The sequence below is a fragment of the Mastigoproctus giganteus genome, chromosome 4, assembly GCF_048544385.1.
Source record: "Mastigoproctus giganteus isolate SK-2022 chromosome 4, ASM4854438v1, whole genome shotgun sequence".
Lineage (NCBI taxonomy): Eukaryota > Metazoa > Arthropoda > Arachnida > Uropygi > Thelyphonidae > Mastigoproctus > Mastigoproctus giganteus.
The window spans coordinates 186,297,948-186,323,128 of NC_143578.1; the positions used below are offsets into that span (position 1 = coordinate 186,297,948).

The 25,181-nt window shown below is 35.8% G+C and overlaps 1 protein-coding gene across 1 annotated transcript in view; it reads left to right on the top strand.

Moving 5' to 3' along the window:
- LOC150087255 (zinc finger SWIM domain-containing protein 5-like) overlaps positions 1-25,181 on the top strand; it is a 452,587-nt gene that overhangs the window by 342,702 nt on the left and 84,704 nt on the right. The window contains exons 7-9 of the mRNA XM_090372423.1: positions 15,655-15,861; positions 20,182-20,400; positions 20,585-20,737. Of these exons, the coding sequence (XP_090228549.1) occupies positions 15,655-15,861; positions 20,182-20,400; positions 20,585-20,737 (579 nt within the window). The remainder of the gene's footprint in view (positions 1-15,654; positions 15,862-20,181; positions 20,401-20,584; positions 20,738-25,181) is intronic.

Genomic DNA, 25,181 nt, shown 5'->3' on the forward strand with positions numbered 1-25,181 from the left:
ACCAATATTTATTTTATGTAAACCAACCACCGGTATGCTGCTGCATTATAACAGCTATCACCCATTCATCTACAAATGGTCTATTATTTTTAATGTTTCTCAATGCCTATAAAATTCTGCGGAATCTGCTTTAGACTCAGGAATACCAGCATATTCTTAAACAGGGGTTACCCACTTGCTACAATAAACCAAATTAGGGTACAAGCTAAGAATATTATTCAGAAATACTTCAGCACACCCTCCTACCAAACCAAAGTTTATATGAGGGTAATGCTACTTCAGTATCTTTACATCAAGGGTTCCCAATCTTTTTTTGCTTGTGGACCCCCTGAGTCCTAACTTTATGTATGTGGACCCCCATATACGCATATGTAATATTCCTAAATGAAATATTTATTTGTAGGTTAGTAAAAGCTAATAATTAAACAATTCCAATATAATATAAAAAATGTAAATTACAAATTTTGAAAATTTTAATTGATAAAACTGAAACATATTTTTACTTGTAATGACAGAATTAGTAAAAAAAAAATTTTTAAAATACTATTTCAAACAACATATATAAATTTATTCCTAAGGCTATTAAATAGGATCCCATTAAATAGGCTCTACTAATGAGATCCTTGTGGCTGATGTTTTGATATTAGCATTTTAATATCTGGCTCGAATTTTGTGAGAGTCAGACGAAGATCACCTCTTTTTACTATATCAAGGCAATTACGATTTTTTGTTAACAACTGTGTTACACGACTAAAGCCAGATTCCACAAGATAAGATGATGGGAAAACAATGCCATACATTTTAGCTTTCTTCCATAAAAGGGAATATTTACATGCAATGTCACTATTCTTCCCTGCATCATGCTATTCCTTTTTTGAATAGACTTCGGACTGTCATCAGAGCACAATTCAACAAGTTCCTCTTGTAAATAATTTCAACATCAGCAACATTTACCTCAAATGGAATCAGCACCCAATCTGGGATGTTCAGTTCCAGTAGGTCCTTGAACCGAACTTGCATGTCTTCATAATTTTTTTTTAAATGATCAACATACACAACACAGTCATCATATTTTAAATCACTGCTAACCGAAGCAAGGTTTGGAAACTGGTCAAACGCATGGTGTGAGATATTAAGACTGTACAATTTAAGTTTTCCTAGGAATGCATTAATGGCTTCTTTGCTAGATATTAAATCACAATTATGTCCTTGCTGCAGCTTATTAAGAGAATTCAGTTTTTCAAACACATCTGAGAGGTAAAATATGTCTGTTTTCGTGGCAACCAACTGTTTTTCAATCTCCTTTTCATTTAGAAATGATACAATACTGTCCCAAAGGGCGACGAAGACAATTGCCTTTAGACAACCATCGCACCTCTGTTTGCAGTACAAGACGGTCAAATCCTTTATTTTCATCACAAAATTTGCGAAAGAGACAATCTTGAAGAGCATTAGCCTTAATGAGGTTGACAGCTTTTATTACAAGAGTTAAGGCTTCATGAAGACGTCCACTCAATCTCTTCGCCACCAGATGTTGGCGGTGAATCACGCAATGTATGCAAAATACTTTTGGCAATGCATTTTTTAAATGAGTGATAAACCCTCTGTACCTACCGACCATGGAAGGAGCGCCATCAGTAGCACAAGCCATTAAATTTTCGAGTGGAATATTTTTCTCTCTAAAATAAGACTGGACTTCCTTAAATATTGTTTCACCTTTAGTATCTGTTTTGAGGAATCTTGCAAAAAGCATTTACTCTCTGAGTTGATTATCATCCATATATCTTACATATGCCAATAAAAGTGCTTCATTGCCCATCAAAGTTGATTCCTCGAGTTGCATTGCAAACTGTTTCGCTCGTAATTGAGCAATAAGTTGATTTTCTACATCTTCAGACATTTCATCAGTTCGTCTGGATATTGTGTTATTGCTCAAAGGAAGGTTATCGGTAATTTCACGTGCATTTTTGTTTAACATTGTTGAAATTACAACTGATATCGAAGGCAAGATGACAGTTTCACAAATGCTATGTGGCTTTCCAGATTTTGCTATTATTTTGCTGATTTCATATGATGCTGATAAACCTCTAACTTTATTGCTTGCTTGTTTACTAAAAATCTGATCCAGTTTGTTTCTTCCTTGAAAATTGTCTCATAGTTTTCGGAAATATTCCACTGATTTATTTTTCTTTTCGCTATGTCTTGTGTCCAAATGGTGACGAAGCTTACTTGGCTTCATGCTATCATTAGACAACACAGTCATACATATAAGACACATTGGTTTTGTGATATTCTCTGGTGATTCAATAAAACCATACGACAGACATTCAGCCAAATATTGTCTTGTTTTCTTCTTTGCATGAGCCATGGGCAATCTGAAAACAATAATAATATTATTAACCTCAAATATTTAATGTTGGAAATGCTTGTAGGTACTAATGGAAATATAGTTCACTAGAACAATAACGTTCAATAACACAAACAATAGATTTCACCACGACGATGCCGATTACTCACTATAGAATGAAATGACTGCCTCTGACTGACTGACTCTTTCTAGATTAGTCGGTGCTTAAATAATGTTTTCTTCGAGAATTTTCTACGGAAAGAAATTTTTTTGCGTCAACTAAAGAAGGTTCCAGAAAATACGAGTATCTTCTAACTGCAGATTTCTGGACTTTTCTATGACATTAGTTTATTTTATTATTTTTATTTAACAAATTATTTTATTTATAATATTTTATCATGAACCCCTTAGCTCATATTATGGACCCCCGAAATACAATTTTTTTCTTGTGGACCCCCTCAAAGCTTCTATGGACCCCGGTTGGGAAATGCTGCTTTACATTAACTGTGATAAAAACATAATTTTAATTTCAAACCATTTTAACTCCAAACAAAATATTAGTGAAATTAATTGGAGAGCACATACCTCTTGGCCGTGACCAAGGAGAATACAGTATTGTCTTCACTCGCCTATCCTGGTGCATCTTGTTTTCATCCCCAGCCAAGGGGAAATGCGTACTACTATATAGCCTAATTTGTGTTCTCCTTTTAAACACAGAACTAACAAACTTAATAAATTAACCAACATTAACTCTGTTTGTGAACATGATCCATAGATGTCATTCCAGCATGCCAGCATAAGCCTCCACTTCTCTACTATAGTCCATATAACAACTGCGATGCAAAATTGTATGTTCATTGGTCTCCTGTACATTGCAATCACACAAATCATTCTGAGCAAGTCCCAGTTCAAATAGTCTTTTTGCCAGTCCGTGTCCAGTTATAAAGAAGGCAGCATGTAAACCATATTTGAGAATATCTACTCCTGGCAGATACATGGGTAACAGGTCCTTTGTCGGACTCATCTCATCTATTTTGCCACTCTAACATCAAGAGATTCTTTATCCTAATTTTCTCACTTTTCACATCTTGCCTGGTATAAAGCCTTCCTTCATCAGGACAAGACTCAATATTTAATACAGACCTATAATATTAGTTCTTGTGCAATGCATCAAAGCAGACAATACAATCTGTAAGTCTGCAGGTATTCTTCCATAGAGCACCAAAAGAGCCTCTGTAGAAACTGTATGACAAGCCCTGGTGATTTATAGGAGAGCGAAATGTTGAGATTGGAGCATGTATCTCTTTATCAAAGAATTTGTAATTCTATGGAGTGAAGCTACAAAATAATAGGAAATGATCAGAACAAACAAACAATCATAAAATCAAAAAAAGCCCAATTAGCCATCCAAGTGGCATACAACTGTTCCCTCTTTTTAATTATACTCCAAAGCCTTGATCTACCTCCAAAACCCAATTTGCTACATTACCAGTTTTAGCCTTATTAATTCAGACAATTTCAATATTTTCATTAAATTCCTTTTTTGACACTCCAAGGTTTGTACAATTTTTTGTCCATACCTGTTCTAAGAACTCTTCTTTTTGCATACCATTTTCAACGTCAAGGGTACGAACAAGCTAAGGATAGGATACAAAAAAACTACACCAACCAACAATAGTAACATCAAAAAATACTTTATTTCTGTCCCATACATTGAACAGTGGCACAAACAGCTTAACAGATTCTTTAAAGACACCGATTTAAAATTGTGGCCAGACCAATATGGAAATTACACGCTATACTGAACAATTTCTCAGTCCTTTCCTCTTTCACAACACAAATAAATGACATGGTATACAACGTTTCTTGCAGTGATTGCGAGTAGTCTTATCAGGGCTTGACTTAATGCACACTGGATTTGAGCGTAAAGCAGCATGCGTCCTCAGTCCGTGCTTCTCGTTCAGCAATGTCAGAATTGGCCTCATTGGCCTTTCATACCGTTAACGAAAACCATACATTTTTGTTCAACGAGGTCAAAATACTTTGTGTCCAATATAATTATACTAGACTGTTAATTGCAGAAACTATCGAAATTAAACTACATGAGAATTCTATTAACGTTCGCTGTCCATATCTAATCTCTGATTCGTGGTCTTTTACACACTTGCGTGAAGACAAATAATCTCTCTATTTAAGATTCTGCCTCACACATATTCTACTCTATTTCCATTCCTGTGATCAAGACATATGGTCGAAAAGCCCTGTCAGCTTCAGGAAAGAAATTCATTTTGCAAAATTTATGTTAAACTTTTTAAATTAATTTTTAAAATTTTTTAATTGATTTTATTACTGTAATCATTTTGCATTAATTTTATACTCATTTTAATTGCTGGAGAGTGTTATACGGAAGTGTTCTATGTATCTTACTGAGGTAAATTTCTCTTATTTTTCTACAAACAAAATACCCAGTGCAATTTTTAAAATGAAATAAATAAATTTATAAGAAGGGAAGTATATTTTGTTAGTACAGGCACTCCTCTAGTTACGTACATACGACTTATGTACAACTTGCAGATATGTACAAAGCACAAAGCTGTTGCTATGTTTGGTTATAAGAATCAATTTTCAATGCCTTCATGATATTTTTCTAAAGCAGATTTCTGGAGGTCACCACCATTAATCAATAAAAACAATTTGCAGTTTTCTGTTTTTTTTCGGCTTTTCTGTTTTTTTTCGGCTTTTCTATTGTAAATGGTTTGTAAACTCAACCTTATTGCATTTACAATGATACCGATAGCTGGAATTCTGTGGAATTTTACGTTAGGGGGGGACATATGCCTTCCCTTAACCAAAAATTCAAAATTAAAGAAAAAGAATGCAGGTGTTTCACTTCTTCTCTATTCTCTTAAGGGGTTTTCAGTGTATGAAGAGCTAAATCTCCAGAAAAACCAATGATTTTGTTCAGTGGCCCATCTATGCCAATGCAGCTGCATTTGAGCCTGAGCTTGAAAGGGGCCCATTAAATTTGCAAGACATGTTCATTTCTCAAGACAATTAACGAATTTCATTAATAAACAAGCATTTTTTTTTTTTTTAATTAAATGTAACACATTCTTATCAGCACAGCAACTGGCCATTCGAGTATTGTTTTGACTGCCATGCTTATAGAAATAGTAGCAAATAAAAGATAGTAGTGAAATATTCAGCAAAACCAGTACCAAATATAGATATACATCATGTCCAATTTCATTCTAGTGTTGAATTTATTTTACGTGTGTGTGTGTGTGTGTGTGTGTGCGTGTGTGTGCTGATTGTTGTCGGAGGGCAGTATATTTTTGGCATTAGAGTTAGTTGAGACATATGATGCAAGAAACCAAACTTATACAGCATCAGCCGAAAAAAAAAAAAACCTTCCCATTTCGCCATCCAGTCACTCCAAATGTTTGTTTAGTTCAGTCTTAAATTTATTTAAGCTTTCAACTTCCACAACAACAGATGGAAGTCTGTTCCAGCAATCAACTACCTGCTGCTTAAAGGCGAACTTCTGCACATCTATTCTACAACTGCCTTTCCTAAATTGGAATCTATGCCCCTCAGGTTCTTAATCTGAGCAAGCAGAAGTATCCCGTCAGCATTCGTTTTTTTTTTTTTAAATAAAACATTTAATTTTATAATACACAAATTTATCACATAACAGTCTAGCTGTGGCCAGTGTTGTAATTTTAGTGCCTTAGATTTGGCTCTCTTTTTTTCTTCTTTTCTTTTTTTTTTTTATTATCTGAAATGAAAAACTACAAGGACTACGAATGAGTTATTACTATGCTAACGAGAGACACATCTAAATTAGCATTAACATTAGTAGAGGCATATGATGCAAGAAAGCAAGCTTATGCAGCATCAGCCAAAAAAAAAAAAAAAAACACTTCCATTTCACCCTTCCGTTCATTCGAAATACCTGTCCAGCTAAGCCTTAAATTTATTTAGGCTATCAACTTCCACAACAAGGGATGGAAGTCTGTTCCACCAATCAACTACCCGCTGGCTGAGGGCAACTTTCTGCACATCTATCCTACATCTGTCTTTCCTCAATCTGAATTTATGCCCTCTCAGGTGATTATTCTGAGCAAGAGGAAGAATCCCATTGGCATTGAGCATGCTCAAACCATTCAAGGCTTTATACACCTCTATCAGATCACCTCACCGGTGCCTAGTCTCCAGACACTGTAATTTTCAAAACTTATGCCTTTCTTCATAAGAGCAACCCTTTGTTCCATTCACTAATCTTGTTGCCCTTCTCTGTACTCCTTCCAGCAGCTCTACATCCTTCTTGAAATGAGGCCTCCAAACCTGTATACAGTACTCAAGGTGTGGCCTGACCATTGCCTTATACAAGGGAGTAATCACCTCTTTATCCCTGCTAGAAAACTTCCTGTATATCATTGACAAGACACCATGAGCTACTCTTTCCGCCTGTCTGCACTGCTCAGAGAACTTCATATCTGCCTGCACAATTACCCCCAGGTCCTTTTCATTCTCTACCACTGTCAGTGTAGTACCATAGAGTTGATACGTTGCTCTGGGGTTGCTGTTTCCCATATGTAGTACTTTACATTTGTCAATGTTAAACTTTATTTGCCACCTCTCAGCCCATCTTCTCAACCTTTCCAGATCCTGTTGCAGAGCATAGCATCAGTAGTGTCCTTAACAACCCTGCCAACCTTTGTATCGTCTGCAGATTTGGACATTAAGCTTGATATACCATCATCAATATCATTTATAAATACAGAAAACAATAATGGACCCAACGCTGAACCCTGAGGGACTCCACTAATAACATTAGTCCACGATGAGTAGTGTCCATTGATTGCCACTCTCTGTCTTCTCCCCCTCAACCATCCCTTTATCCAAAGCAGCAATTTGCCTCCAATGCCACACTGCTCCAATTTGTGCAGCAGTCTTCCATGTGCAACAGTATCAAAAGCCTTTCTAAGATCCAAATATATAATATCAAAGTTATTCCCTGCATCCAGTTCTTTTGTGACTGCATCATAATATCCAATAAAATTGGTCAGGTAAGACTTTCCCTTAACAAAACCATGCTGTGTCCGAGCTATAACTGAAGTCTTGTCTAGATGATCCTGCAGTGCTTCTTTAATCAGTGCCTCCATTAATTTTCCTGGAACAGAAGTTAAACTCACAGGTCTATAATTACTTGTGTCAGCCTTTGATCCTCCTTTGTGAATTGGAGTCACATTTGCACATCTCCAGTCTATGGGTACCTCCCCTGAGTCCAAGGAAGCTCTCATAATTATGGCTAAGGGTTTGCTTACTTCCTTTGCTGCCTACTTTAATATAACTGGATAGATCCTATCCACTCCAGGTGCCTTTCTTGTGTTTATCTTCAACAATTTCTCCTCCACTTTACTCTCAGTTATTACAAGATTCTATAGCTACTGCCAGAGTTGAATACACCTCTGGCATTCCCCTTGCTGAATAACTCCTCATGTGTGAATGTCGATGCAAAATATTCATTTAGTTTGTTAGCTACCTGAGCAGGATCATCAACAGTTGAACCATCAATATCAAGTGGACCAATCTGATTCATCCCCTTCCTTCTAGAGTTTACATAAGTAAAAAACTCTTTGCTGTTTTTCTTTGCATCCTTTGCCAAAGATTTCTCGTAATCTGCCTTCACCTGCCTAACCTCCTTTGTAACTTGGTTACAGACCAGCTTATATCTATCATAGGTTTATGTGTCACATGTTAATTTATATGTATCCCATGCATTTTTCTTCTCTGCCATATGTCTAATTAGTTCATCTGACATCCATTTAGGCCTAAACCTTGAACAATATTTCTTAGTTGGTATGTAAAGCCTAGTAGCTTTCAAGATAAGTTCTTTGAATGCTTCCCATTTTGAATTTGCTGTTGGTAACATCATCAGTTGGTCCCACTGTATAGAATTTAAATACTGTCTCAGACTATCGTAGTCACCTTTACGAAAGCAAAAAACCCTTCCCTTTACCCCTGATAGTAGTTACCTCTTTGAGTAAATCGCACTTCAGCACACTGTGATCACTGCCACCCAGTGGTTCCTTTATCTACAAATTCTTAATGCATGAATAATCACATCAAGAGTATTACTCCCTCTAGTTGCCTCCCGAACATGCTGATGTAGAAAACAATCATCCAATAAATCCACAAAAGCTTTGCTAGTGTGTGAGTGACCAACCCACAAATTCCAGTCAATATCTGGGAAATTTAAATCCCCCATTATAAGACTCTCTGATTTACTGGCCCACTCTATTTCCCTGTACAGTTTCTTATTATACTCATCAGAGTCATTAGGCCTATAGCACACTCCTACTCTCAATTTTGATCTCACAATGCTTATGTCACACCAAACTGACTCGACACTGCACTGTCCAGCAATGTCGACTGGCTTCACTTTCTTGGATTTTGTGTTTCTTAACTAATAGCATAACCCCTCCTCCCTTCCTAAATTGTCTATCCTTTCTGTACACATTGTACTCCCCAAATTCCATTTCTGCATTCCTTATATCTGTGCGACACCACGTCTCTGAAATCCCCACAATATCTGCCTTTGATGTTTTGAGCAATACCTCAAATTCATCAAATTTATTTACCAAACTCCTAGCATTGGTGTACACACAAGTATACATGCGCCTGTTCCTATTCTGAGCTACCCTAACACAACCCATGTGTTTACTTGTACTGCAATGACTCCCAGCAGTCTCTGAAATATCCTGCATCTTGTTTTCCAGGCTGCTGCTCATTCCAAAAGGAGCCGTGCAAGAATCACTTTCACCTCTGCCAGTGGCTACTGTTAATCTATTAGTCCTTGTATCCCCCCCCAAGCATCTGCCTTGATAGGTGTATCCCATCCCTGTAGAAGCAGTCTCTCCTGTTAACAAGTACAGACCAGGCTGAAAAAAATTTTACCCCTTGAGCCTGCACAATCTTTCCAGGGCCGAATTGATCGACAAGGCTCTCATCATATACTCCCTCCTATTGTGTCTGGGCAGAATTGCAGACACTTTCAAATTCAACCCTAATTCACGGCTTTTTTTCAACAGTGACCTGTATTTGTTAAGTAATTCTGCTGGTCTCCAACTCTTAATATCATTAGTGCCAACGTGTACAACTATATCACATTTTGTGCCCTTAATAGATGCTATCTGATCTACAACGTCATCAACTTTTGCCCCTGGCAGACATACCCTGGTCCTGTTCCACCTATCCTTTTTAAAAAGCATGTTCCCCGTTTCCCTGACAATAGGGTCACCAACAACTACTAGTTTCTGTGGGACCAGCCCATTCTGCCTTTGGGGTTGCCGCTGTGTTGCATGATGACCAAGTGCAAACTCTGGCGTTGATATCGGCAGCTGAGAGCTTGATGGGCTCCTCGATTTAGATCCTTCGAGGGCATCCACCCTGTCCTTCAAGCTCTCAATAGGCCCATAACAATGCTGAGTTGTTGCCTGATTTCCTGACACTCCTTACATTGCACACACACAAAGACATCCCCCATGGCAATATCATGTTCCGTACCCGATTGCTCCACAAACATCATGCAAGCAGTGCATTTTAAAAGGCTGTGATTCAGAGGGCAACTGCCCCCCCCCCCCCCAGTTCTCCCCTGAGCCACAGCACTCCCATTAGCTTGAGCCTTTTGCTTTGCTGCTCTGGTCTGAGTCATGATTTCGATTTAATTTCAATTTCGGTACAAAATTATAACCCTAAACTTGTATCCCAACACAGTTATAATGCTGTATATATTTTTCAGTTCGAGTATTATCTACGAGTTCCATTTGTATAACTTCCATATCAAGTTATGTATTAATTAATTATGTTACGTTTGTAATCTAAGTCGTTATATGTATTTAGTTAAAAGTACAATTTAATTGACAATGAAGTTTACAAGATTAATGGATTTTACTGATTAATTGACAATATTATATTATATACTATACTATACTAAACTAAGCTTACGCTATCTGGTTCGGGATATAAAGTTGTGTCGTATAACAATGGCTGCAAGTTACGAACAGTAAATCTACGGACACTTAAGTATTAATTAACTTCCAAATCTCAATGTCTCAATTCAGAATAAACTAAGGATCCTGACTAGATCTATAAGCTACTTATAGAAAATAATTTGATGTAACAATTGGTCAATAAAGCGGCTAAATATGCCTAAAAAACTCGTTCAGCAGAGCTGCAACTTGTAACACGTGGATTTGATACCCTTACCGATACTTTTATGCAATTACAAGGCCGAGTAAAGAATAATTACACCAGATTAATCAGAAAATCACAAAATAATGCTATACTACTAAATTTAAATCAAAAGTTTTAGAAAAACAATAATTTCAAATCAGTAAATAAGAAAATCCACTTAGCAGCTTTGAACACTTCTGACTCCCACTAGCCTCGTCAGCAAATTGCCGAGCCTTTGATCCTCACATACGTCGATGACGTTCTGTAAATGACTGGTGCATTGGGATTCTTCCCAATTACACAATTGGGAGGAAGCCCTTTGTGTAATTAGCCTTTATCCCATGGTGTTCAGAGAGGGAATTAAACAATAACAAGGAAGAGTAAAATGTCTACTTCAGTCATCCCAAAATTAGCAGGTCTTGATCACACAAGTTGTCTGTCCAACATGTCACTCCAAAACATGCAGTTTCATTAAATTTATGGTTTTGAGGTTGTTTGCCATTTTCACAACAACATTCTATCCTTGTCTATTGCTTTCTTTCTATACAGCCAACAAGATTGGACTTTGTCGCTTTTAATGCATTTTATAACCATTTTATCTGTTCTGTTTTCGCTTGGGGTGGGAAAATTTGTTGCAAAGTTTCTTAAAGGAGAAACTGGGGAAGTGAGAGTAGAAAACAAAACAAAAAAATTCAGCCAATTAGATATTTTCATTTTGAGGCATATGATGCCTCAAAATGACATCATTTAAAAGTTATTTTTCTTGTCCTCACCTTTTTTTTTTGTTTTGTTTTTTGCACTCAGTAAACAATGAATGCGCACCTCTAATAGAGAAGTGTGCATTGATTTGCTTTATGTGCACAATGCAATGCCAACTTTGTAGTGATTCTGTAATAAGTGATTTTATGAATACAAGAAATGACACAGTACTTAACAGTCACGGGCATGGGTGCGAGCAAAATGTTTTGCAAGGTGCGAGCAAAATGTTTTGCAGGAATAAATTTTTTGTTCGCCAAATTTTCGAATACATGCAATATTTTAACCAAGTCAAGTTTGCCTGATTTATGTGTACAGCCAAGCCAACATTTTGTGATCGGTTTAATGTTTCAATAAATTAATGAAAATATTAAAAATTGTGTATTACTTTAGAAATCCAAAAGGTAGTGCACTTGCACCATTCTGCCAGCACCCATGATCACATGGTTGAAACTCGGTCACTCAAGGTACATATACTTATGCACCCTCCCGCCTGATTACTCGGCTATGACAGCCTTCATGTAAGTGAATTTATTATTCCAATTTTCATAAGTTTGCATGATGGACCATTCACAAATTATGAGTGTCCATGACGTTGGCAATTGTCAAATGTACAGTTTGCAATACTAATGTATGTGACCCATTGCTGTAAATATATTTTTATTTATTATTATTTTGTACTATTCTTTGCATTTTTTTACAATTTGACAGAATAATTTGTAATTTTATTACTCTGATGTCAGATTTTTTTTTTTATTATTGAAAATTTTTTGCTGGATCATTTACAGATCAGAGAAAAATATTATAATATGAATTTACACTACTCAGAACTCTTCTTCTTCCTCTCTTTAAAATTCCACTTTCTGCAGTCTAATTTTCCTAATATGGAGGATCACTTTATGCTGGTTCACTTTTCAAATTACTGGAGTAGATTGCCCAAAACAAGATGCAGTAAATCATTTCCACATGCAAAACCACTGTTCAGAATAGGTTTAACAGAGCATTGACGAAAACTTGCCCTTTTTCATTTGTGATGATTCAATTACTTTGAGTAGGTAACTAATTTTTTTTTTTTTTTTCCCGCTTATGAATTTTCATATTAAACTATGGTGTGTAATTTTGCCCCTGTTTGAAAAAGAGCAAAAATTATAGTCAAAACTTTCATGATCAATGGCTCAATGACGCGAAATATAAGAACTGACTCTGCAAATTAGACGATGATTATTTAAAATGTTTTTGTAAATATTGTAAATGCACACTGACAGCTGAATTAAGTGATATTGAAAAGCATCATAATATAAACAAAGCACAAGAAATCCTTAGAACCCTTTAGTTTTCAGCATCAGAGAGTATTGCCATTCAAGAAAATTTGCGATACAGAACATGCAATGGCAGAAAGCAGCATAGCATTTTTCATAGGGGGATGGAGGTTTTGTGTCGCCTGAAACTTATACAATTTTTGGGGCCCTCTTTAAGAAAAAGAATGCAAAATTTCTTTGTATTTTTCTTAAAGCTGGTGGCTGGTGGTGAACTTGCACCATGCTAGAAGCATGGTGCAAGTGCACCACCTTTGGATTTCGAAATAATACACAATTTTTAATATTTTCATTAATTTATTGAAACATTAAAACAATACAAATTCTTTCTTTCAAAATACAAGTACAGTGGATTCCGGTTATTTGGGCCACCGGTTAATCGGGGCAGCCGTTTATTTGGGGAAAATCTTAAAAAATAGAAGGCAATCGAGAAAATAGCCAGGGTTTACTTCGCTTAATTGGGACAAAATGCCGTTTAATCGGGGCAGGAGACCGCAGCACTTGAGATTACCCTACGATTGTCTCCGACGGTACCACGTGGTTCGGTCAAAATTCTGGAGGTCACAACCATAAAACAATAAAAACAATTAGCAGTCACCTGTTTATTGGGCTTTTCTGTTAGTGAAATCTATCATAAACGAACAGTAAACTCGATCTTATTGAATTTGTGATAACACCGACAGCTGGAATTCTGTGGGTTATTATGGTGAAATGTGTTTACACTTCCATGGAATCTTCAATCATATAAAAAAATTAATTTTCAGATCTTCTCTTCATTCCTATTTTTAAAGCTTTGTAACTCGTTACTCTGTTCTCACTTGTGCATATTATGTTACTTGCAATTTGTGTGTGCCATGTTCTTTGTTATTGATTGCTTATCTTTTTACTGTTTTAAATTTTATCCCCCACCCAAAAATGTCAGGGAACAGAAATGTCAACTAGTTCATATGTACATATTACAGTACGTATTAATTATTCCGATTATCACATATATTCTTCCGATTTTCACATATCATTTAATTTTTTAATTGGTAAGGTAATAAAGGGTAAATTTGTGCTTAATATATCTTTGCTTTTATAGCCTGTGGATAATATTCCTCCTATTTTCTCTAATTAGAATCGCTGTTTAATAGAATTAAAATTCAATTCACAAACATGATCACAATGACCGGTGTTTACTGCACATCCTATAGTGAACGGTACTTTACTATATTGAGTTCATCGTAAAGTGATTTTATTGTACAGCGAACCAATTGTAAAAAAAGGGGGAGTACATTGTATTTTTAACTATTTACATGAAACTTTGGATAATTGGGGCAGCCGCTTAATCGGATCAAGATGCACTAGTCCCAATGTGTCCCAAATAAGCGGAATGGACTGTACTTTCTCCCACGATCACGAAATTTTGGCTCAGCTGTACACGTAAATCAGTCAGACTTGACTTAAGTGAAATATTGTATGTATTCAAAAATTTGGTGAACAAAAAATTTATTCCTACATGCATCATCTTGCAAAATATCCTGCCACTGCGCATGACTCCAATGCCACCCAACACAACAGTGTGATGGAGCGGAAGTCGGAATGGAAAGAGACAGCGGTTTTAACCAATTGTGGTTCAAATATCTTACAAAAACATATGACTGTGGGAACATATTGCTAGGGCCCCCTCCCAGGGTTGAAGGGGGACCTTTTGCAAGTGAGTGGCCCTGAAGCTTAAGCTTCATTAGCTTCACCGTAAATCTGCCTCTGCACATACTTCTGTTATTCTTTCCTTTTATAATTTTCTTATATATTTCATAAACTTGTTTGTTCTGTGTGTTATATTGCCAAATGTTTGGAAATAAAATATTATTGTCATTTTTTGTAAATAATATTAAGTATTAGTATTCATGTGCTTTCCTAATATTCAAATAAAGATAATAATCAATAAAACATTATTTATGTCTGTATTAAGTGTTCTGTCTAGCTCAAAAAAAAAACATTGAAACACCTGGTTGCATGTCCCCTCCTTTACGATGATACCTGGATAAGACACTGTACATTATTATGGTGAAATGTGCTTCCCCTTTACTGAAATGCTCAATCATATAAAAAACATAAATAAAATTTCAGAATCTTCTCTTCATTCCTATTTTTGAGTAAATTTGTTACTCCGTATCTCACTTGCACATATCATGTTAGTTGAAATTTGTGCGTTCCATGTTCTTTGTTATTGATTGCTTATTTTCTTAGTTTTAAATTTTTCGACCGAAAAAAAAAAAAAATGTCAATCAATTAGTTACACTATTAATTAAGCTAATATGTAAGCGTAAATTTATTTTTACTTTGCTAATCTGTGGAAAATATTCTACCGATTTTCACGTATTATTTAATTTTGTTAATTGGAGGAAGTAACGTGTAAATTTGTACTCCCTATTTTTGCATATTAGAATAGCCGTTCAATAGAATTAAAATTCAGTTTGCAAATGTGTTCACAATGACCAGCTCTTACTACATATCATATAGCGAACCGTATTTTATTTTGGAGGGTCCATCGTAAAGTGATTTGATCGTAGATTAAATTAAATTACGTATCGTATTTAGATTAAATTAGTTTTGAATAAATACTGTACTCTACATTATTATTCATTGTGTGTTTTTTCTCTGTTACAAATCGTAAAATGCTGTACATGATGAAGTTTGTTGGGGGTTATAATTTCAGTGCATTGTACTGTACTGTAAGTGTATTTTGTATCTACAAGACACCGAAGTTGGACTTTCATACAAAACGGAATTATATACATGAAAAAAAAAACTGATCAAGTACGTAAGTCGAGCAGTGCCTGTATATATAAGGTATAAAATTTCTTGAATGAATTATTGTTAACACCGATATAATATAATAAATATTTTATCCTCATTAATTTTATATAGATTTTGATTGTACATTATTTAAAACTAAATACAGATGAAAGGTTTTAAGACATAAATATATTTACTTTTTTTTATGAACAGGTGCACTGTGGGTATGTATTGTCCTAAATCCCCACTGCACAGTAATCGAAAGACAGCATTGGCGTACTCTCTTAGAAGGGTGGGCAAGTATGCATGTTTGCCCATTGGAAGATGCTGACTTCCGCCCCAACCGAACAAATGGAAATAATAACCGACGGCAAATGATAGATGATAGTTCCTCAGATTCCTCAGATGAGGAAGCAAATGGTAATTATTTAAGAATTTAATTTTATAACTGATATTCTTATTATATATAAACATTTTCATCTGATCTTATTTTATATAAAGTTTGCAGTGAATACATATTCTGTTTTAGTAACTTTTGTTAAAAAAAAAAAAAAACTTAAATAATTTGACTGACACTATTTATAAATTTGATCGTTTCAAAATTGTTAGTGTTAATAAACTGTGCTCTCAGAACTATTGGGCTTCTCCATTTACGCTAACAAGGGATATGTGATTTGATTGACTCTGTGCAATATACAGGGTGATTCACTACCAATGTGACAAACTTGCAGGAGGTGTAGGGGGTACAAAGATGAATCGGAATCACATAGCATTGCAGGGTCCGAAATGCCTTCATGCAGTAGAGGGCATTGAACAGGAGGTCGTGTGAACAGCGATCCCGCTGGAAGTCAGCATTTTCGAACCATTTCTGTTGAAGAAACCAAGTAGCAAAAGTCCTCCGGAGTGGATAATCCGCAGGCTCCAATGATTGGACGCGTTGCAGATGGTATGAACTCATTTGGTTTTTTGACAATATCCTCCATACAGTGGATTGGGAAATACCCAATCGTTGGCCTATCGCTCGAGTACTTATACTCGGATTGCCTTCTGCAAGACATAGGACATTCTCCTCATTGTCTGGCGTCCTCGTCGTTCGCTCTCGATTCATGGTACCTCTCGTGAAACAACCAGTCTCACATAACCTTCTGTGCACACGTGCGAAAATCATATGATGAGGAGCACGCCTGTGCGGGAAACGTTCCTGGTACAACCGCAGTGTGGCGCGCCCGTTACAGTCCGCAGCTCCATACGCGAGGTGCATGTCGGCCAGTTCAACGTTTGAATACCCGTCCATCCTACTGCCTTGGGAACCAGTTCGCAAATGCTGACTTCCAGCGGGATCGCTGTTCACGCGACCTCCCGTTCAAAGTCCTCTACCGCATGACGAAGGCATTTTGGACCCTGCAATGCTATGTGATTCCGATTCGTCTTTGTGCCCCCTACACCTCCTGCAAGTTTGTCACACTGGTAGTGAATCACCCTGTATAAACAATTTGCAGTGAATGTATGCAGATCATACTGAAATATATAGCAGATAATAATGGTGTCTGGCACTACAGACACCATTTCAGAATGAATATATTTCATTCTGAAATTATCTCTACAGAGTTTCAAAGAGATTTAATTGGCAGATAAAATGTTGAGTTATTTTGTGATCTCTTAACTGTGATTAAAAAAAGAATGTCTAAGTATGCTACTTTTAATTAAGTGACTCTCATCATCATCATTCATCGAAATCTTTATAAAAACGACTTAAACTATGATAAAACAGTTAGTTTTGTCTTTTGACTAATTTCTCTTTATTACATTTATGACTAATTACAACTGGCTTCCTGCACTTCTGCTTTACTTATCCTACTATTTTCCATATCTAATAATTCCATCTTTAGACTGATTCTATATATACATAAAATTATTACTTTGTTCCTATTTTTGTTTATTTAATATACATTCGAAATTTACCTTTTCTTTCACATCTTTCATAACTAATTTTCATCCAAAATTGTCTTGGCCTTTAATTTATTCAAAGATTCTTTTAAGATTTTTCACGCTACTATTTAACAATTTAGTATCATCCATATATAATAATGATACTATTTTTACATCTTCCCTACTAAACCTTTTCAGTAACTTATAGTATTAAATGGTCCATAAAGTGTAAAAAGTGGTGAACTTGAAACTTTCAATGCCCTTAAAAGCGATGCCATTTTTTTAATTTTTTTTTTTAAGATTTGTAATAGTAGACAGGCTGTTGGGAATTTCTAAGTAATTTGTATGTTTTTTTCAAGATCAACGTCTTAAATACAGGTTCTTGCTAGGTATTAGTATTGACCAATGATGAGGAAGTAAGTTTATATAGCACCAGTCAAAAAAATCCTTTCTACACCCCCTGATATATTTTTTTAATTCTTTAAATTCATTTAAACTACCAACTTCCACAAAATCAGATGGAAGTTCTTTCCAGCAGTCAGCTGCCTTCTGTCTGGCTGAAAGCAAATTTTTGCACATCTGTCCTGCAGCCATCCATCTTCAATTTAAATTTACGTCACTTCATGTGTTGTCTGAGCAAGAGTAAGGATGCTATCAAAATTTAGCTCTTACTGAATCTCCATTCAAAGCTTTAAACACCTCAATCAGATCTCCTTGCAGGTTCCTAGTTTTCAGATGCTTCAGTTTGCATAATTGAAGTCTTTCTTCATAAGAGTACCCTTTCGTTCCCCTCACCAATCTCATTGTTCTTTTTGAAATCCATTTCAACAGATGCACATCCTTCCTAAAATGAGGCTTCCACACCTGTATGCAGTACAGGTCTGGAAGCCTCAGATGTGGATACTCAAGATGCTGCTTTACCATTGCCTTATACAATGGAATAATTACCTCCTTGCCCTGCAAGCAAAATTTTTGTATATCTATAACTTCATGTCCTATTGCATAATTACCCCCAGGTCTTTTTCATTCTCTAAAACCTTGCGTGTGCTTCTACACACTTGACATGTTATTCTGGGATTATTGCTACCCATATGCAGTACCTTGCATTTGTCAATGTTAAACTTCTCAGCCCATCTGCCTAATTTTTATAGATCTTGTTGCAGTATCAAATTCTGATTACTGCTATTGGCTTGTTATGCCTTCTTTGATATCATTAATAAATATTGAAAACAACAGTGGGCCTAACACTGAACTGTGGGAGACTACACTAATAACATTAGTCCAAAACAAGCAATGCTCATTGATAGTCACCTATCCTCTCTCATTCAACCAGCCCTTTATTCATAGCAATAACTTTTCCCTAATGCCAGCTGCTTCGACTTGTACAGCAATCTGTCATGTAAAACAGTATAAAAAGCTTTTTTGAAATCTAAGTATATGATATTAAAATTACTTTTTGCATCTAGTTCCTTTGTAACTGCATCACAATATCCAATCAGATTGGTCAGACGAGATTACCCCTTATCAAGTCCATGCTGTGATTGCCTACGTTATTGCATTCCTGTCCAGCTGGGCCTGCATTACTTCTTTAACCAGTGACTTGATTTTCCCTGGAATAGAAGCAAGATTACAGTCTATAATTACTCTCTTCACCCTTTTTCCCCCTCCTCCCCCTTTGTGAATTGGAGAGATATTTGCACATCCCCAATCCATAGGGACCTCCCCTGAATCCAGGAATGTTCCCATATGGCTAAAGGTTAGGTTACCTCTTTTACTGCTGCTTTTAATATAATTTTATAGATCCCATCATTCCCACGTAACATATTAACTCTTAGCTGCAACAATTTCTCTTCCACTTTCTTTTCAGTTATCACAAAATCATTTAGATCAAATATTTTTTTCCTCCATACCTTTTTAGCATCACCCTACTTTCCCTTACTGAGTTTTTACACTACATCAATGCCACTAAACTTCAGTTTGGGTACTTTTTTTCCTTCTTAAAATCATTTTTGGTATACATCATGCCCATATGCACCATCTTATATGTGTATATTGTATCATGTTTCATTGCTCCACATTACCTTCTGACACTACCACATGATCCATTGCTTTCATTCAATGGACCATGGCAGGCATTGGTTGGAATTACAAGATGACAGCCTGGACTTGCTGGATGCACAGCCATGATAAATGCTTGACATGTTGATTGAAAGCTATGGGAAAATGAGATGCAGAATGTCAATCAAGCTTTACTTGCATTCTCACCTGGATTTTTTTTCATTCCAAATCTTAGTGATGTTAGCAAAGATTACAAAGATTCCACCAGGACATGAGTCAATGGAGAAGAGATACCAAGGAAGGTAGGATGAAGCTGTAAATCAGCAGCTATATCTAGTTCTTGGTTCATCCCGAACCAAGAACCACACTGACCACAAAAGACAAAGTCATTCAAATGTATTTGTAAGGACTTTTTTATTATTATTATTAAGCTAACAAGGTTTCTACTTTTTAATTTGTGATTTTTGTTATCTTATTGTTTACTTTTAGCAATGATACACTATTATGCACAGAAATTAACCATTTTTAATAAATCTGATAGTAATATTGTATATTTATTTTTCTTTCATTTCTGGGAAAACCATTGATGCTCTTAAAAATGTTTGGAATCAGCATGCCCATATTCAAAAATGCCAAGAAATGCAAATACACAAACTTTTTTTTTGAAAATTTGTTACATACTATTATAAAACTAAGTGTGGAAACATTTTATCAGGTTTATTCCTGTTTTTCTTTTTTCTTCCCCCCCCCCAGATAACCCTCAGGACCGAAATCCTCGTGCACCAGGTCACCGCCGACCATCAGCAGCCCCACAGCCCCGCACCATCTTCCACAGAGCCCTAGAAGCATGCCATTTGAGATGGGATGATCCCCATCTCAGGTATATCCTAGCCAATGACAGCCTGAATCCAAATGCGTATCCTCCTCTTCCACTAGGGGCCTTTAATTCTCAGGGACATCCATTATGGCATGGTATGTAATTCAGCATCGTCTTGTCATCATATTAAGTGGCTTAATAGGATTTAAATTCTGTTTAAATCATAAATTAATTTTCAAAATATTTATAAAATAAAATAAAGTAAATGGATCCAGCAGGATTACTTCTAACTTGTATTCCTATTAAAAGTATTCTCATTTAAATTTATCTGTGTTGCAGAAAATATCCCAACAGCTTGTGCACGGGTTGAAGCCCTAAGGTCACATGGTTATCAGCAAGAAGCTTTGAGACTAGCAGTAGCCATAGTTAGGACTTTAAAGCGTCAGCAACGAGAATGGCAGTGTCGATGGCAGGCTGAACAAGATAGAGGAGGTTTGTAACATTTAATGCATTTGTTCATGTTTGTGATAAAAAATGTTTATTGGTTATTTTTATGTCTAACAGAACACTAAAGTTTTATCCAAGCTTTTTTAATTTATTTTTTCCAGCACATTCTTGAATGATTGAAACTTGGTTTTGCCATCATTTCTAACCTAAGTCATCTGTTTGCTTAGTTTCTGAAAATCATATATTAATCCAGTGGTGGTTGTTTGGGATATGGCAGGTCCTGCTCCAAAATAACTATTGCACATTCATTGTTGGTTTATCACTAATGGCTAAAACTTTCGGTACCTTCATAAATATAGACTTTTATTTGAGCAGTTTTGGAAGTGAATTAGAGAGGGTTAGCATGTTCAAATTTGTTTTCTGCCCTCTCCCCACTTTTCTCTCTTTCAGTAACAGAAAGGCAGTTGTAGTGTGTGTATAGTTTATCTCTGCATATCTGTTGCACATTCTTTGTTTTGTTTAACATATATAATTAAACTGTTTAATCAGAAAAAGGAAGTGCCTGAGTCACCCTGAAAGATTCTTTTACATGTGCAGACAGTTTAAAACATAAACTTAGAGGAAGAAAATCTACACAGTTTATTACTAAACATGCATATTCTTTGTACTTTGGTTGCAAGATTGGTGATCAGGACAAAACTTGTGCTCCACAAATCTGAGAATGTGGTATGATAACTGGGAAAATTAAAAGTATGGCTTTTGCTGTTCTGTGGCGTGGTAAGAACCACACAAACACATTGACAAAAATATCAGTGATGTCCGGAACAAGCAAGCACTGCATCAGATATCCCAAAATATCATCTGCAATAAGGCCTGTTCCATATAATGAAGACCTGCCAGCATATTCTCCAAAATCACGGGATAAAGGAAGGTAGCAATGAATATAGCTGGATTCTTGTGTTTCAGACTTTGGTGGATCATCCACAGATTTGGACTACCATTCAGAAAGTTATAACGTGCTGCAAATAATTAACCCTCGAGCTGGCACATACTTAAAAGTTAACTATCTGCTGCATGCAACTCCTCCATGATACCATGAAAGTAATTGCTACTCAAGCAGTTTTTTATATTAAAAAAATCAACTGATTTGGGAGGCACAATATGGCCTAAGTAGTCCTTGCACCAGAAAACACCACAACAACAATACCATGAAAACGTTTGGAATAAAGGTAGTAAATGATTTAAAATTGGGCACATTTAATGTATTCATTTTCTTGACGGTATAAGGAATATAAGAAAAAAATAATATATAATTTTTAATTAATTTATTTTTTTATAAATTAACATTAAACCAGGATTAAAAATCATTGCAACAGCTAGTAGATATTTTCATAAGCATATGAATGCACACAGAAATATTCTGTGGAATATCTTTTAAACATATATGGCAATAATGTATTTTTAAGTTTTAAAATAAAAATTTAAGAATGAAAACTTGATCTTATAATGTTTTTCAATATATGCTTTGTTTTAAAAATATTTTTAAAAATTTAAAAGAATTTTTTTAAAAAATTAAAAGAATACATACAAGTTAGTGCAAATACATCATATTAGTACACAGCTAAACTCTGAATTAGCAAATTTTTGCAAAGGTTGCATCGTTTAAGTTATATCTCATATTGTGAATACCTTCACAAGTTTTCATGATATTGCAATACTTTGAATACCACCATCCAGACGGCACCGTTTCATGGCTACTAGGCCCTTCTTCAGTGAGTGGGTAGGTACCCTAGTGATGTAATGATGGCAAAACGGTTATAAAGTATAACTCCACAATATGAGAGATGCCTGATGGTGTATAAAATGAATTAAGACTAAGATGCATTAAGGGCTTATCCCTCAGGCTGCAAGAGAATTAGACTACGTACAAGTTAGTGCAAATGCATCATATTAGTACACAGCTAAACTCTGAATTAGCAAATTTTTGCAAAGGTGGCATCGTTTAACTTATATCTCATATTGTGAATACTTTCACAATGAGTTGCCATGATATTGCACTACTTCGAATAAGTAACGCTTCACCAAAGGAGAAGACTGTTGTTACTTATCCTTAGTGGATACCATCAGGCATCTCTCATATTGTAGAGTTATACTTCATAACCGTTTTGCCATCGTTACATCACTATGGTACCTAAACCGAAGAAGGGCCAAATAGCCCTGAAACGGTGCTGTCTGGGTGGTGGTATCCGCTGAGAATAAGTAACAACAGTCTTCTCCTTTGGTGAAGCGTTACTTATTCGAAGTATGCAATATCATGGCAACTCATTGTGATAGTATTCGCAATATGAGATATAACTTAAACGATGCTGCCTTTGCAAAAATTTGCTAATTCAGAGTTTAGCTGTGTACTAATATGATGCATTTGCACTAACTTGTACGTAGTCTAATTATCTTGCAGCCTGAGGCATAAAGCCCTTAATGCATCTTATTCTAAATTAAAAGAATTTAAGAATCAGATTTTATTAAGCCACAATTGATTGGATTTCCACGATCAAACACATAATGCATGTGAATTAGATCACAAATAAAAGTCAACAATAAATCTGCAATGAAATTAATATTGTATGCATATGTAATAACTATATAATATCAGTGTAGATACACCATAGTTTACCCATAAATTTGAACTACATATGTAGTGTAAAGGCATCGTTTTAATTGTATCTCATATTGTGGGTGCATTATTACCAACACCATTTGGCATCTCTTATATTGTGGAAATAACTTTGCAACTGGGATGGCATGTTGCCTTACCAGGGTACCTGCCCACCCACTGATGATGAAGTCCACTAGCTTCGAAACAGTCATCTGGGTGGTGGTATCCACTGAAAATAAATAACAGTAGTCTTCTCTACTAGAGAACCATTATTTATTTGAAGTAGTGCAATACCAGCTATCTCATTGTGAAGGCACCCACAATATGAGATACAATTAAAACAATGCCTTACCATAGTTTACCCATAAATTTGAACTACTTATGTGGTTCAAATTTATGGGTAAACTATGGTGTATCTACACCGATATTATATAATTAATTACCTAAACCCATAAGAAATTATGCTTGTGCATTTCATCTTCTAATACATATGTAATAACAGATGTTTCCTAGTTTATTTTTTAGTATTGTGGACAATAGTGATGGTTGCATACAGAATTGAAGTGCTGAGGCATTTGGAATTATCCTACCATATCAGCAGCCCATTAATGACTGCTATTTTTGATATGCCAAGCTGTGCTACCTGAGCACTAGTACTAAAATAATTGCAAGAATACTTAGAAAAATTAAAATATGAATTCCACTTAATGTGATCAGCTGTACACAGTGTGCAGTCCATTAATAACAGTTAAATAACATTTACCAAAAACTTGTAATCTGAATTATGCTATTCAGTGCAAATTATAATCCAAGTAACACTCTTCAAACTGAAACAATGATATGTAATATATGAAATAAAAAAATAAAAAAAATAAATTAATATGAGACATCTGTACACCACTAGAAGTCGTTTTTCCAACCTGTGATGTTTATTTTTATTATAAACATGTGGCATTCTTGACAAATACTTAAATCTGTCATTACATGAACCGGCATTTAGGCATATGCAGAATGTCTAAAACTCAGATCTAATTTTTTATGGAGTTCTAAAATTCCAACAAAACTTATTAACAAGTACAGTGCAGTATTGAGAAAAGGTTGCAAATTAGAATTCAAACTGAAAGTCAGCAATTCTGCCCAGGTAGATGGGGGGGGAGGGTTGTGTACATGATGCGTGCCTTGTCAATCAATTCAGCCCTGCAGAGAATGTGCAGAGCTTATGGGATAGAATTTTTCACAGCATGGCCTGTGCTTATTAACAGCAAAGGCTGTTTCTACAGGGACAGGATACACTAAAATAGAAAGGGCGCAAAAATATATGCTGATGCTATCAAGGCAGTGTTAGGTGGGTCAGAAAACTGCTAGCCTGGGGGGAACACAGACTAATAGGTTAACAGTAGCTGCAGGCAGACGTGAAAGTGATTCGTGCACTGCTTCTATTAAAATATGTAGCAGCCTGGAAAGCAAGGTGTCGGGGATTTCAAGTCTACTGGTGGTTCTGGTGGAACAAGAAAATACATGGGTTATGTTAAGTTTACTAAGACAAAAATCATTTGCAGGTGTACTTGTAAGTACACTTATGTTAGGAGCTTAGTAAAGCAAGTTGATGAATTTGAAGTACTGATCAAATCATCAAATGCAGACATTGTGGAGATACCAGAAACAGAGTGTCACTCAGATATAAGGAGTTCAAAATTTGAATATAAGGGGTACAATGTGCACAGAAAGGACGATGTCAATATCAGTGTGTCGTATGTACTTGTATGCGGTCTCCAGGGTTTCCCCCCATTTTCTGCTATGTCATCTGTACTTGGCAGAAGCCAGTGCTAGCCA